General features: G+C 45.6%; 1 protein-coding gene across 2 annotated transcripts; it reads right to left on the bottom strand.

Annotated features, from left to right (window-relative positions):
- Window positions 1-2,910: 2,910 nt before the first annotated feature.
- LOC135532153 (protocadherin-17-like) lies at window positions 2,911-8,042 on the bottom strand. 2 transcript variants are annotated; one of them, XM_064959776.1, is made up of 2 exons: window positions 7,318-8,042; window positions 2,911-6,460 (listed from the first exon to the last, which is right to left on the bottom strand). In XM_064959776.1, exon 2 carries the CDS (start codon window positions 6,106-6,108, stop codon window positions 3,544-3,546), a length of 2,565 nt encoding a protein of 854 aa, XP_064815848.1. In that variant the 5' UTR covers window positions 6,109-6,460; window positions 7,318-8,042; the 3' UTR covers window positions 2,911-3,543. The 2 variants fall into 2 exon arrangements, with proteins under 2 accessions (XP_064815848.1, XP_064815849.1); XM_064959777.1 differs by having other exon boundaries at window positions 7,970-8,013.
- Between the last annotated feature and the right edge of the window lie 8,492 nt (window positions 8,043-16,534).

Here is a 16,534-nt window from a genome sequence, read left to right as displayed (position 1 = left end):
GATGCCATACATATTGTGTTGTGTGTCGATGCCATACGTACTGTGTTGTGTGACGATGCCATACGTATTGTGTTGTGTGTAGATGCCATTCGTATTGTATTGGGTGTAGATGCCATACGTATTGTGTTGTGTGTCGATGCCATACGTATTGTGTTGTGTGTCGATGCCATACATATTGTGTTGTGTGTCGATGCCATACATATTGTGTTGTGTGTCGATGCCATACATATTGTGTTGTGTGTCGATGCCATACATATTGTGTTGTGTGTCATTGCCATACGTACTGTGTTGTGTGTCGATGCCATATGTACTGTGTGTCGATGCCATACATATTGTATTGTGTGTCGATGCCATACATATTGTATTGTGTGTCGATGCCATACATATTGTATTGTGTGTCGATGCCATACATATTGTATTGTGTGTCGATGCCATACATATTGTATTGTGTGTCGATGCCATACATATTGTATTGTGTGTCGATGCCATACATATTGTATTGTGTGTCGATGCCATACATATTGTGTTGTGTGTCGATGCCATACGTATTGTGTTGTGTGTCGATGCCATACATATTGTATTGTGTGTCGATGCCATACATATTGTATTGTGTGTCGATGCCATACATATTGTATTGTGTGTCGATGCCATACATATTGTATTGTGTGTCGATGCCATACATATTGTGTTGTGTGTCGATGCCATACATATTGTGTTGTGTGTCGATGCCATACATATTGTGTTGTGTGTAGATGCCATACATATTGTGTTGTGTGTCGATGCCATACGTATTGTGTTGTGTGTCGATGCCATACATATTGTATTGGGTGTAGATGCCATACATATTGTGTTGTGTGTCGATTCCATTCATATTGTGTTGTGTGTCAATGCCATACATATTGTGTTGTGTGTCGATGCCATACATATTGTGTTGTGTGTCGATGCCATACGTACTGTGTTGTGTGTCGATGCCATACATACTGTGTTGTGTGTCGATGCCATACATATTGTGTTGTGAGTCGATGCCATACATATTGTGCTGTGTGTCGATGCCATACATATTGTATTGGGTGTAGATGCCATACGTATTGTATTGTGTGTCGATGCCATACATATTGTATTGGGTGTAGATGCCATACATATTGTGTTGTGTGTCGATGCCATACGTACTGTGTGTCGATGCCATACATATTGTGTTGTGTGTCGATGCCATACATATTGTATTGGGTGTAGATGCCATACGTACTGTGTGTCGATGCCATACATATTGTGTTGTGTGTCGATGCCATACGTACTGTGTTGTGTGTCGATGCCATACATATTGTGTTGTGTGTCGATGCCATACATATTGTACTGGGTGTAGATGCCATACGTACTGTGTGTCGATGCCATACATATTGTGTTGTGTGTCGATGCCATACGTACTGTGTTGTGTGTCGATGCCATACATATTGTGTTGTGTGTCGATGCCATACATATTGTGCTGTGTGTCGATGCCATACATATTGTATTGGGTGTAGATGCCATACGTATTGTATTGTGTGTCGATGCCATACATATTGTATTGGGTGTAGATGCCATACATATTGTGTTGTGTGTCGATGCCATACGTACTGTGTGTCGATGCCATACATATTGTGTTGTGTGTCGATGCCATACATATTGTATTGGGTGTAGATGCCATACGTACTGTGTGTCGATGCCATACATATTGTGTTGTGTGTCGATGCCATACGTACTGTGTTGTGTGTCGATGCCATACATATTGTGTTGTGTGTCGATGCCATACATATTGTGTTGTGTGTTGATGCCATATGTACTGTGTTGTGTGTCGATGCCATACGTACTGTGTTGTGTGTCGATGCCATACGTACTGTGTGTCGATGCCATACATATTGTGTTGTGTGTCGATGCCAAACATATTGTATTGTGTGTAGATGCCATACGTACTGTGTTGTGTGTCGATGCCATACGTACTGTGTTGTGTGTCGATGCCAAACATATTGTGTTGTGTGTCGATGCCATACATATTGTATTGTGTGTAGATGCCATACGTACTGTGTGTCAATGCCATACGTTTGTGTGTCCATGCCATACGTATTGTATTGTGTGTAGATGCCATACGTATTGTGTGTAGATGCCATACGTATTGTGTGTCGATGCCATACGTACTGTGTGTCGATGCCATACGTATTGTGTGTCGATGCCATACGTATTGTGTTTTGTGTAGATGCCATACATATTGTATTGTGTGTAGATGCCATACGTACTGTGTGTCGATGCCATACGTATTGTGTTGTGTGTCGATGCCATACGTATTGTGTTGTGTGTAGATGCCATACGTATTGTGTTGTGTGTAGATGCCATACGTACTGTGTGTCGATGCCATACGTATTGTGTTGTGTGTCGATGCCATACGTATTGTGTTGTGTGTAGATGCCATACGTACTGTGTGTGTGATGCCATACGTACTGTGTGTAGATGCCATACGTATTGCGATTATCACTATTCTACATTTATTCAAATTTCGAAACTGCGATTTGATGTTCCAAACATATCGCTCAACATTATGTCTGCTGCCGAGGGACAAGAGAGAGGATGAGGAAACAAATTGTCTCCCTAGTTAAAAAAAGAAGATAGAGAACAAGCCATGAAGGAAAAATACTGGAATTTTTGGTACAAGACACAGCCAACTGGTGCAAAGAAATAACTATTTCTACACCGTCACAGAGAGATGTATTAAAGTGTAATTCTGCAATAAAACGGCCGTGGGGTGACGTCTGGTTGAAGAGGTCTGGCATGGATTTCAACACATGATACATCTTCCTAAATATTAAACGGAATCGATTTGTCATGATGTCACCGGCTTTTTTTTTCTCTCTCTCTCTCTCTCTCTCTCTCTCTCTCTCTCTCTCTCTCACTCTCTCTCACTCTCTCTCACTCTCTCTCACTCTCTCTCACTCTCTCTCACTGTCACTCTCACTCTCACTCTCACTCTCACTCTGTCCCTCTCTCTCTTTCCATATCTCCAACTCTCCAACTATCTCTCTCTCCCTCCCTCTCTTTCCATATTTCCATCTCCAACTCTCTCTCTCTCTCTCTCTCTCTCTCTCTCTCTCATTCCATATCTACAACTCTCTCTCTCCCTCCCTTTCTCTTTCCATCTCTCTCTCTCTCTCATTCCATATCTACAACTCTCTCTCTCTCCCTCCCTTTCTCTTTCCATATTTCCATCTCTATCTCTCTCTCTCTTTCCATATTTCCATCTCTATCTTTTTCCATATCTCCATCTCTCTCTCACTCGTGTTACACTATACCTACACTCCAGTACATCAGTCCATTAAGTAGAGAGGGAAAAGATCTGAAGCAGAGGAGATGGATGAGGGGTAGGAGGAAGTATGGTGGATAATCACAATGCTGTCGTTTATATATCGAATGCTGTCCTGCTTTCTGTCTGTTTGCTGTGTCAGACACATGTAAAGCCAAAACACACATTTCCATTCCAACAAGAAGGGAATTTGAATCTTAACATGACATCCCTGGTCACCTAAACAAACAAAGGTTCACATAAATCACTAAAAACCTAGTTGAAGGGTTTGTTGTTCCTACCTGTATAATGGACATCCTGCTACTGGGGGTGTCTGTGGTGTTAGTCACCGGGCCAGTGAAGGAGGTGTGGCAGCCGACACTGTGGCCCTGTCCCTGGGGCACCGACAGGTTGTTGGCCGTGGGCTTGAGGTACATGACCTCCGACCTGGGCGAGCTCAGCGGCAGCCGCGTCTGGTAATCGAAATACATGGGGGAGGTGGCGAGCGACGGGGAGCTCACCACGTTCATGACGTTCATGGCGTCCCGTTCCTCCACCTCGCTCTGAACTAGCATGATGTCATTCTTGTTGATCTTCTTCTTCTTGCCTTTGCCCAGCTGTGGGTGAGAGTACTCCGCGATGCGGCAGTTGTACGTCCTGATCTCCTTGTTCTCCCGTTTGCACTTCACGGCGATGGTTACCATGGCAGCCAGCAGCATCATAGAGATGATGGATAAGGTGACGATGAGAGGGAGCGAGGTGTCCCAGTTGTGATGCTCTTCGTTGATGTGGGGCTCGCCTCCCGGCAGCGGTCCGCTGTAGGCCTTGACGATGAGGCGTGCGGCGGTGGTGAGGGTGGGCTTCCCGTGGTCCATCACCCTGATGATCAGCTCCACCGTGGGGCTGACGTCCTCCCAGAAGGGGTGGGCGGTCCGTACCTCGCCCGTCACCGGGTCCATCTCGAACAGATGCTCCTCGTTACCGTCGGAGATCTCGTAGGTCAACCGCCCGCTCTCGCCGTAATCGTTGTCGACCGCCCTCACCGTGGTGACTACGTAACCTACGCCGACGTTCCGTGGCACGTGGATCTCCGCCGTGTCGTTCAGGAGCAGCGGGAGAACGATGACGGGGATATTGTCGTTAACGTCTAAGACGCTGACCCTGACCGTGGTGTTGCTCTCCAGGTGAGGAGACCCAGCATCCTTCGCCAAGACCTTAAAATCAAAGAATTTGATTTGTTCGTAGTTGAATGACCTCACGGCGTAGATTGCCCCGTTGGCCGCGTTCACGTTCACGAAGGTGTTGACATCCCCTCCGCTCACGTTGGAGTTGAGGATGGAGTAGAACACGGTTCCGTTCTGGCCCAGGTCCGGGTCTAGAGCGAGGACGGAACCCAGATACTCCCCGGGGATGTTGTTCTCCGGCACCTGGAGCAGATACACAGCTTTGGTGAAGCGCGGAACATTATCGTTCTCGTCTAGAATCTTCACCGCGAACGACTTGGTGGAGTTAAGGGGCGGCGTGCCGTTGTCCTTGGCGACGATGGTGACGTTGTACTCGTCCTGCTGCTCTCTGTCCAGAGGCCTGTCCGTCACCACGGTGTAGAAGTTGTCGTAGTTCTCCTCTAGTTTAAACGGAACGTTCCCCAAGACTCTACACTGGAGCTTCCCGTTTCTCCCAGAGTCTTTATCCGTGACTCTGACCAGGGCGATGACCGTGCCTGGTGGGGCTGCCTCGCTAATGGCCCCCTGCCTCACAGACACAAACCCTATGGAGGGCCAGTTGTCATTCCTGTCGATCACATTCACAGTTACTTTACAGTGGCCTGGGATGGGGTTAGGGCCTAAATCCTTAGCCTGAACATCTATTTCTATAATAGAGTTCTCCTCGTAGTCGATCTCTCCTTGTATTTTTATGACTCCAGTTCTAGAATCTATGGAGAAGAGTTCTCTGATTCTATCCGGGGCGTAACCACTGAATGAATACACCACCTGACCATTGGAACCCTCGTCTGGGTCTGTGGCGTTTAAATCTATCAGTACTTTCCCGGGTGGGGAGTTTTCTGGGATTTCTACAACATAAGAGGGCTGTTCAAACACAGGGCTGTTATCGTTAGAGTCAATAACTTTCACATTAATCTGCATGGTTCCTGATCTGGGATACTCCCCGCCGTCCGTAGCGGTTAGGATGAGGGTGTGATGGTTACGTTCCTCCCGGTCTAACGGCCGTTGAATAACTAACTCCGGAAATTTAGTTCCGTCCCCGCGGGATTTTACATCCAGAGAAAACAGATTGTAGTCGTCTCGTGTGATCTGGTATGTTTTTAGCCCGTTCTCCCCAGCGTCCGGGTCATGAGCGCTAGTAAGCGGGAAGCGGGTGCCCGGGGCTGCGTTCTCAGAAATGTCAATATCAATCTGATCGGAAGGGAACGTGGGCGAGTTGTCGTTGATGTCGACTATATCTACCTTAATCATGCAGATCTCTTTGTCGTTAGCAAACACCTCCATGGAGAGCTGACATTTGGGGCTCCTCCGACACAGTGTTTCCCTGTCGATGCGCTGCTTGGTATAGAGCAGCCCGCTCTCAGGGTCCACATCGATGAGATGCGGTGCTGAATTCTCCAAAACTCTGAAGTTGGATTTTTTTCCTTGTCCCCCTTGCCCGAGACCGAGTTTAGCATCTTTAGCGATGTTGCCTATAACCGTCCCCGGTCCTTGTTCTTCGTTAACGGAATAATTCAAGTTTTTCAAAGCCAGGGCTTGAGCCCAAAGGAGAAGGAAAAATAAAATGGAAAGATACATCCTTCGGTGAGAGGTTTTTTAATTTTGAGCTATTTTTTTTTTACGCCTCCGACTCCGACCTGTTGATTTCTTCAACACAAAATGGGTGATTTCTACCATTCAGGATCAAACACACAGTTCCGTTCATCGTGGAATGTAGAAGTCATTCTAGAGCACCGATTTAAATTCCCTTTTCTCTCTCTCTCTCTCTCTCCTTTCCCTTATAGAAAACGCTGGTGCTCGTGGACACCTAATTTAAATTCAGTTGAACGCTTAGGGCTCATCTCAGGAATAATCGTAACCCGGTCTGTCTGTCTCCAACCGGATAGAATAGCCGTTATGCGTTCCCGTGCTCTCTCTGTCGCTCTCGTGCCTGAAACACAAAGGGAGGTAAATAGTATTATATGTTAATAAAGTGTATTTATATATCAATATACTAGACATAATGAACCGCCTTGACTTGATAATTATATCCTTAGCTATGGGTGAATATGCAATGACTGAGTCCTTCAACGTGAAACGCACAACTAATGCGTAAATCATTGCCACAATGGATGGGGATAGCCTGTCCATTAGGTAACCTTGAGAAGCGTCGGGGAGGCGCAGTGCTAATGATACACAACACTGCTTTGTGTTGTTGTCCTTTTGATCGTCTGGATATGTAATCTATAACCTACCCGTGTGTTATAGGAAATCTGACACGCGCGCTTCTGTAGGATATTCAAATTGGTTATTAGGATGTAGATGACAACGGTCATAAGTATGAATAAATGTGTCATTTTTTCCCTGTGACACATTCGGCAGTTTATAACTAAAGAAACAGACAAATGTATAGCCAAATCTAAATCAATAGCTATATAGCCGCCCGATTTGAGTAACCCTTATGAATAGGAACGCGTTAAAATGAGCCTCTTACACGCATTACCAAATTAGCATAATCCGCCTATTTAAAACGATCCAAAGGGAAATCATAACTAGCGAGACACAAAACAAGACTAGAATCAAGCCTCCTATTTATTCCGTTCCAGCTCTTCTGGGCTGGTGAGGCTCGTGGCGTCTCAGAAGCTGTTGCATCAACACCGAGAGACTGGAGAGGCTTGGTAAAAACTCCCGTTATCCGTTTTTTCCGTTTGAAACGCCTTATAGCCTGTCTGGTGAGAACATCAATCCTATAGGAAACACCTGCACTACGACAGTGGAGCAGAGGAGGGGTAAAACACATCCACTTACCGAAAGGTAGCAGGTTAAATACAAAATACAAATAATCCCTGGTTTTGGTTTATGTTAAAACCCAATCCCCTCGCTTGGCCTGTCACCCTGCTATTCCTTCCACGGGTAGTGAGAATGAAGCCACCAACCAGCTCCGACCGACGCAGACTAGCAGCGATACGAGTGGTGCGGGTTCAGCTACCGAAGTAGAAGTGCTCCACAAAAAGTCTGACTGTAATGTCAATGAGCTCGTTCCGTTCTCCTCTCCGTTCTCCCGGTGCGGCTGATTAGAATGCAGAGGCTTGCCTTCCCCTCGCGGTGAGTCACCGGATTCTTCGAGGAGAATGTTTCTGAGAGAAGAGCTGTGAAGATTCCAAATGTAAAATATAGATCCACGGTGGTTATTAGAGACGTGTTTACCGGTCCGGTGAGCTGCACTGATACCCGGGTTACATGTCCCCGTATAGCGGCACGTCCTTATCGGTTCTCACTCCCCGGTTTAAAAGACAGACAGCGATGGGTTATGGTCAATGTCTCAATAATAACAGTCCTATTCAAAACGTTCCACAGTTGATTGTCATATTGTCTGTAAACGTAGGTAGCCTGTAAATTATCCTTGTCATTAAAAAAAAAATGTTTATAAAGAAAACTGACGGTTGGATTGTTATGTTACCGGTGCGGGTCTGTTCATTCCCGTTGCACCGCTTCTCTCGGACTAAACTCTGCTCAACTCATGGTGCGTTAAACATTCCTACCGATGCAACGCTAACCAATAGATTTGAAGAGGTGGGTACGACTCTCGGCCTATAGGATTTCACCGTGTCCGTAACAGGGGAGGGATTTAAAAACCAGTTGACAGAATACAGATTGGTAGGTGGTCCCTAGGCGCAACCGACACGAACAGAATGGATAGTCCTTCGGTTCCTCGGCTTTCCATTTTCAAAAATTCAAAAACAGATACGGTTTTGATTTGAATCTATCTACCTAGCAGCTGTTTAGGACTATATTTGGTTGCCTATTTGAGCTCGACGGATCGTTCAGTTTTTATTTTATAGCCCATTTATGTATTAACATGGCCTTAGTTTTTTTCGTGAACAAGTTCAACTTGTGTGTGTGTGTGTGTGTGTGTGTGTGCGTGCGTGCGTGCGTGCGTGTGTGTGTGCGTGTGTGCGTGCGTGTGTGTGTGTGTGTCCTATGATAACATAATGTTAACATAGTTGTTAGATAATCTCTTTCAGTACAAGGACAGATGGTGTTTGATATAATGATTTGATATGTACGAAATGGAGCTCAAACGTGACTGATTGATTATTACGGTCGCGTTTATGCGGTGCGCGTGTGTGTTCTCTCACATGCATATATTTATGTTATTCAGAACAAGCAGTTAAAAAATAAAAACTTTTCTGTTTGCTTGAAGCCCCGGTGATAACCCGACCGCAGATAGAACTGTGTATGAACCCAGCGTGTCCCATTACCCGTGTCAGCCATGTGGGTGTCGGTACAGCGCGAGGCAGTAGGCCCAGACTGTTTCTAACGGATCAGAAACATACTTCACCTCGCCTCATGAATACCTCGGGTTGTTACTGTTGAATTATGCCTCCTTCTACCCAGACGGCATCGTTCACAGTCTGCTGGGATGAAGTCTACACATTTACACAGTGGTTTTGTTTTTTTGTTTTGGGGGGGGGGGGTCGTTTCTCAACCATGTCCAATATGCTTTGAGTGTGTGTGTGTTTTTTGTGTGTGTGTGTTTAGTGTGTGGGTGTGTGTGTGTTTAGTGTGTGGGTGTTTGTGTGTTTGTTTAGTGTGTGTGTGTGTGTTTAGTGAGTGTTTGTGTGTGTGTGTGTGTTTAGTGAGTGTTTGTTTGTGTTTAGTGTGTGTGTGTGTGTTTTGTGGGTGTGTGGGTGTTTAGTGTGTGTGTGTGTTTAGTGAGTGTTTGTGTGTGTGTGTTTGTTTGTGTGTGTTTAGTGTGTGTGTGTTTGTTTAGTGTGTGTTTGTTTGTGTTTAGTGTGTGTGTGTTTAGTGTTTGTGTGTGTGTTTATTGAGTGTGTGTGTTTAGTTTGTGTGTGTGTTTAGTGTGCGGGTGTGTGTGTTTAGTGTTTGTGTGTTTAGCGTGTGTGTGTGTTTGATGAGTGTGTGTTTAGTGTGTGTGTGTGTGTGTTTAGTGAGTGTGTGTTTAGTGTGTGTGTGTTTAGTGTGTGTGTGTGTGTTTAGTGTGTGTGTGTGTGTATTTAGTGTGTGTGTGTGTTTAGTGTGTGTGTGTGTTTTGTGTGTGTGTGTTTAGTGTGTGTGTGTGTGTGTCGCTGCTCGACTGTATGACTATGGCCTTAAACAAAACGGCGGCAGTCTGGAGGAAAATCAACCACCAGCCCTGATGAAATGTCACAGCCGTGTGAGATAAAGCAGACCGTTAGCAGCTTCCTCCATTAGCTCAATTAAATGGCCGCCAGTAGAGGTTCCTACGGAAATCGGCATTGGAGGCGGCCGGACTGAATAGCTACATTAAAACACAATTTCGCAAATTACATTTCAATTTAATGGCGACAGTCTTTCTTCAGGTAATGAGAGTGACTGCTTGTTGTGGAGCGCAGGCTAGGTGGCACATTCAGAAAACATGGAAAACCTCTCTTTCTGCATATATCGCTCTCCTTTTCTCACTCTCCCTCTACCTTTCTCTTTCTGTCTTTTTCTCCCCTTTCTCTGTCTCTCTCTCTCTCTGTCTCTCTCTCTCTATCTCTCTCTGTCGCTCTCTATCTCTCTCTGTCGCTCTCTCTCTCTCTGTCTCTCTCTCTCTATCTCTCTCTGTCGCTCTCTCTTTCTCTGTCTCTCTCTCTCTATCTCTCTCTGTCGCTCTCTATCTCTCTCTGTCGCTCTCTCTCTCTCTCTGTCGCTCTCTCTGACGCTCTCTCTCTCTATCTCTCTCTGTCGCTCTCTATCGCTCCCTTTCTGTCGCTCTCTCTCTCTCTCTCTCTCTCTCTCTCTCTCTCTCTCTCTCTCTCTCTGTCTCTCTCTCTATCTCTCTCTCTCCACCTCTCCATCTCTAGGTGGGATTTTACGTGGGCAGAAAATGCTTTTTTCTGTGCAGGAGAATTCTCCAAGGAGGTTATTTCTCCAGGTCTCAGTGCCCTTTTCAACAGCATTTCCATGTTCTCTGTGTGCGTGTCCTAAAATGCCCCCTTTTCCTACTACTATTGGCTAGGGCCATGAGAGTTCTGGTCCAAAGTAGTGCACTATACACGGAGTGGACAAAAAAGTAGGAACACCTGCTCTTTTCATGACATAAATTGACCAGGGGAATCCAGGTGAAAGCTATGATCCCGTATTGATGTCACTTGTTAAATCCACTTCAAATCAGTGTAGATGAAGGGGAGGAGACGGTTCGAAGGAGGATTTTTAAGCCTTGAGACAATTGAGACGTGGATTGTGCTGAATGAACAAGACAACACATTTAAGTGCCTTTGAAAGGAGTAAAAGGTTCCCCCCCCAGGCACATCCCACCGTAGAGAGGACGACAATCCTATAGCCTGGGTTACCTACCACCTCTCAGTGTTTATCTAATCCTATAGCCTGGGTTACCTACCTACTCTCTGTTTATCTAATCCTATAGCCTGGGTTACCTACCTACTCTCTGTTTATCTAATCCTATAGCCTGGGTTACCTACCACCTCTCAGTGTTTATCTAATCCTATAGCCTGGGTTACCTACCACCTCTCTGTTTATCTAATCCTATAGCCTGGGTTACCTACCACCTCTCAGTGTTTATCTAATCCTATAGCCTGGGTTACCTACCACCTCTCAGTGTTTATCTAATCCTATAGCCTGGGTTACCTACCACCTCTCTCTCTGTGTTTATCTAATCCTATAGCCTGGGTTACCTACCACCTCTCTCTCAGTGTTTATCTAATCCTATAGCCTGGGTTACCTACCACCTCTCAGTGTTTATCTAATCCTATAGCCTGGGTTACCTACCACCTCTCAGTGTTTATCTAATCCTATAGCCTGGGTTACCTACCACCTCTCAGTGTTTATCTAATCCTATAGCCTGGGTTACCTACCAACTCTCAGTGTTTATCTAATCCTATAGCCTGGGTTACCTACCACCTCTCAGTGTTTATCTAATCCTATAGCCTGGGTTACCTACCACCTCTCTCTCAGTGTTTATCTAATCCTATAGCCTGGGTTACCTACCACCTCTCAGTGTTTATCTAATCCTATAGCCTGGGTTACCTACCAACTCTCAGTGTTTATCTAATCCTATAGCCTGGGTTACCTACCACCTCTCAGTGTTTATCTAATCCTATAGCCTTGGTTACCTACCACCTCTAATGTAATGTAATTGTGTTACCTACCACCTCTCTCTCAGTGTTTATCTAATCCTATAGCCTGGGTTACCTACCACCTCTCAGTGTTTATCTAATCCTATAGCCTGGCTTACCTACCAACCTCTCAGTGTTTATCTAATCCTATAGCCTGGGTTACCTACCACCTATCAGTGTTTATCTAATCCTATAGCCTGGCTTACCTACCAACTCTCAGTGTTTATCTAATCCTATAGCCTGGGTTACCTACCACCTCTCAGTGTTTATCTAATCCTATAGCCTGGGTTACCTACCACCTCTCAGTGTTTATATAATCCTATAGCCTGGGTTACCTACCACCTCTCAGTGTTTATCTAATCCTATAGCCTGGGTTACCTATCACCTCTCAGTGTTTATCTAATCCTATAGCCTGGGTTACCTACCACTCAGTGTTTATCTAATCCTATAGCCTGGGTTACCTAATCTCAGTGTTTATCTAATCCTATAGCTAATCCTATAGCCTGGTTACCTACCACCTCTCAGTGTTTATCTAATCCTATAGCCTGGGTTACCTATCACCTCTCAGTGTTTATCTAATCCTATTGCCTGTGTTACCTATCCCCTCTCAGTGTTTATCTAATCCTATAGCCTGGGTTACCTACCCACCTCTCAGTGTTTATCTAATCCTCCAAACAGAATTACCTACCACCTTGCAGTGTTTATCTAATGCCTGTATAGATGCAGAACAGTTTGTCTTCCATTGACTTCACCTCTCAGTGTTTATCTAATTCCAATAACCAGCTCAATGCAGAACACTCACCTCACCAGTGTCAATCTAATCCTATGCCTGTTTACCTAGCCACCTCTTCCCTGTGTTTATCTAATCCTATAGCCTTGGTTACCTACCACCTCTCTCTCAGTGTTTATCTAATCCTATAGCCCCTATTCCCTACGTTGTGCCCCCCTATTCCCCCTCTACGTATAACCCTATTCACTACATATTTACCCTATTCCCTAAAGTTGTGCCCCCTATTCCTCTCAGTGTTTATATAATCATATAGCCTGGGTTACCTATCACCTCTCAGTGTTTATCTAATCCTATAGCCTGGGTTACCTATCACCTCTCAGTGTTTATCAATCCTATTGCCTGTGTTACCTATTCCCTCTCAGTGTTTATCTATTCCATACGTGGTTACCTACCCATTCCTCTCAGTGTTTATCTAATCCTATAGCCTGGGTTACCTATCACATCTCAGTGTTTATCTAATCCTATAGCCTGGGTTACCTATCACCTCTCAGTGTTTATCTAATCCTATAGCCTGGTTACCTATCACATCTCAGTGTTTATCTAATCCTATAGCCTGGGTTATCTACCACCTCTCAGTGTCTATCTAATCCTACAGCTTTGATATTATGAGACTAGAATGACGTTATTTTCCTCCAAACAGAATAAAGTTCAACCTATTCCCTGTGTAAAGGTCCTATTCCCTGTATGAGATGCACCCTATTCTACAGTTATCCCTACTTAGTGCACCCTATTCAACACACAGAATGCACTCATTCAAATTCACAATAACCACTCAATGCAGAACACTGACACACCGGCAACGCCTCAGCAGCATGCCGTTTCGGGACGCAGCCCCCTATTCCCTACGTAGTGCACCCTATTCCCTACGTTGTGCCCCCTATTCCCTACGTAGTGCACCCTATTCCCTACATAGTTCACCCTATTCCCTACTTAGTGCACCCTATTCCCTACATAGTGCACCCTATTCCCTACGTAGTGCACCCTATTCCCTACGTAGTGCACCCTATTCCCTACGTAGTGCACCCTATTCCATACGTAGTGCACCCTATTCCCTACATAGTGCACCCTATTCCCTACATAGTGCACCCTATTCCCTACGTAGTGCACCCTATTCCCTACGTAGTGCACCCTATTCCCTACTTAGTGCACCCTATTCCCTACGTAGTGCACCCTATTCCCTACGTAGTTCACCCTATTCCCTACGTAGTTCACCCTATTCCCTACTTAGTGCACCCTATTCCCTACTTAGTGCACCCTATTCCCTACGTAGTGCACCCTATTCCCTACATAGTGCACCCTATTCCCTACGTAGTGCACCCTATTCCCTACGTAGTGCACCCTCTTCCCTACATAGTGCACCCTATTCCCTATGTAGTGCATCCTATTCCCTACATAGTGCACCCTATTCCCTACGTAGTGCATCCGATTCCCTACGTAGTGCACCCTATTCCCTACATAGTGCACCCTATTCCATATGTAGTGCATCCTATTCCCTACGTAGTGCACCCTATTCCCTACATATTGAACCCTATTCCCTACGTTAAATGTAGTGCACTACAATAGGATAGGGTGTCATAGAGGACGTATTGTAACAGAGATGGCGAAGAGACACTACAATAGGATAGGGTGTCGTAGAGGACGTATTGTAACAGAGATGGTGAAGGGGCAGGCGGGACACTTATACTAAACCATCTAATTAAAGGCTGCTGCTTCTTCAGAGCAGGTAGAGATTTCTCACCAGAGGACGTGGCTCTCTTCTTCTCACAATCAAATTGCTTAGAGAGAATGAAGACCATACAGAGACACACACACACACACACACACAGTGAAACTCCATGTGGAAACGCTATACAATCTGCATGCACCCAGGGTCTCTCAAAGCCTCATGCCAATGTCATTTTACCTAGAGACGGAACGAGAGATGGAGGGAGGGGGTGAAAGAGAGAGAGAGATGGAGGGAGAGAAAGAAAAGAGAGAGAGAGATGGAGGGAGAGAAAGAGAGAGAGATGGAGGGGGAGAAAGAGAGAGAGATGGATGGAGAGAAAGAGAGAGAGATGGAGGGAGAGAAAGAGAGAGATGGAGGGAGAGAAAGAGAGAGATGGAGGGAGAGAAAGAGAGAGAGATGGAGGGAGAGAAAGAGAGAGATGGAGGGAGAGAAAGAGAGAGATGGAGGGAGAGAAAGAGAGAGAGATGGAGGGAGGAAAGAGAGAGAGATGGAGGGAGAGAAAGAGAGAGATGGAGGGAGGGAAAGAGAGAGAGAGGGAGGGAGAGAAAGAGAGAGATGGAGGGAGAGAAAGAGAGAGATGGAGGGAGAGAAAGAAAGAGAGATGGATGGAGGGAGAGAAAGAGAGATGGAGGGAGAGAAAGAGAGAGATGGAGGGAGAGAAAGAGAGAGAGATGGAGGGGGAGAAAGAGAGAGAGAGATGGATGGAGAGAAAGAGAGAGATGGAGGGAGAGAAAGAGAGAGATGGAGGGAGAGAAAGAGAGAGAGATGGAGGGAGAGAAAGAGAGAGATGGAGGGAGAGAAAGAGAGAGAGAGATGGAGGGAGAGAAAGAGAGAGATGGAGGGAGAGAAAGAGAGAGAGAGATGGAGGGAGAGAGATGGAGGGAGAGAAAGAGAGAGATGGAGGGAGAGAAAGAGAGAGATGGATGTCATTCCTGTCAGGTGCTGTAGGTGTCCTGGAGGGCAGGTAGTTTGCCCCGATGATGCCTTGTGCAGACCGTACCACCCTCTGGAGAGCCCTGCGGTTGCGGTCAGTGCATTTTTCGTACCAGGCGGTGATACAGCCCGACAGGATGCTCTCAATGGTGCATCTATAGAAGTTTGTGAGGGTTTTAGGTGCCAAGCTAAATCTCTTCAGCCTGCTGAGGTTGAAGTGGTGCTGTTGAGCCTTCTTTACAACACTGTGCATACACTGTATCTCTTCCTACCTGCAAAATGAACTCTTCTCTTCATCAGAGCTGCTTTCTTCCTGCAGGTTCTAGATAAGAGCCATAAAATATACATTCCAATTATTGTTTTGTCAGTTTGAAAACCCTGGGAAATAAAAAGAGCAACCTTAGTCAACGTGGCAGAGGGGAACAACACACACACACACACACACACACACACACACACACACACACACACACACACACACACACACACACACACACACACACACACACACACACACACACACACACACACACACACACACACACACACACACACACACACGCACACATGCACGCATGCCTTTTCTCCAAGTATCCTTTGTCAACAGTTAATTAACGTTTGAGAGATTAAATTAGGAAACAAAACCGTAGAGTTTACCAAGGCGTTGAACGGGTTCACCACAAACTGACAAAGAGAAAAGCTCTGGAGAAAACAACACACAGAGACATCCTCTGTGTCCCAAATAGCTCCCTATTCCCTACATCGTGCACTACGCTTGACCTGATTTTAATAGGGGTCCATTTGGCACGCGGACAGACAGACACCCACACGTTTAATCTTGACTTTTTCAACTGATGGTTTACTAATTCAGTTGTTTGTTTTTTTTTTTTCAATTTTACGTCGGGAAAAAAAAATGTCTTTTTTTTGCTAATTAGTTATTATTCTCTTTAAGACTCGACAGAGACGGCGTTCCATTGAAATTCAACAGGGCCTGTGTGCTACAGAGACCGCAGACAGACCGTGTAAAAGCCTCTCTCTTTATTGAGACTATACAAAGGGACAGTAGTCCCACCAGGTCGTCCGTAGTTTATTATTCTTACTAACCACCAAGGAAACATGGGTAATTACCATATCTGAGGAGCAAGAAACCGTGTAGTTGATGTACTGACTGACTGAATGGTCAAGTACTGAGATGGACACTTAGTGTACAAAACGTTAAGGACACCACAAAGTGGAGTCGCATTTCAACGGCTCAGACACGAGACGTATGTGACAGGGTCTACAGGAAATCACGGACTACAAAATGAAAACCAGCCAAGCCACGGACACCGATGTCTTGCTTCCAGACAAACTAAACACCTTCTTTGTCCGTTTCGAAGATAACACAGCGCCACCGACGCGGCCCGCTAACAAGGACAGCAGGCTCCCCCTCTCGCCTTCTCCGCGGCCGACGTAAGACATTTAAACGTGTTC

This window comes from Oncorhynchus masou, unplaced genomic scaffold (assembly GCF_036934945.1).
Source record: "Oncorhynchus masou masou isolate Uvic2021 unplaced genomic scaffold, UVic_Omas_1.1 unplaced_scaffold_1748, whole genome shotgun sequence".
Classification (NCBI taxonomy): Eukaryota; Metazoa; Chordata; class Actinopteri; order Salmoniformes; family Salmonidae; genus Oncorhynchus; species Oncorhynchus masou.
The sequence above is the reverse complement of the archived record's forward strand: the minus strand, read 5'-3'. Positions and strand labels throughout refer to the sequence as shown.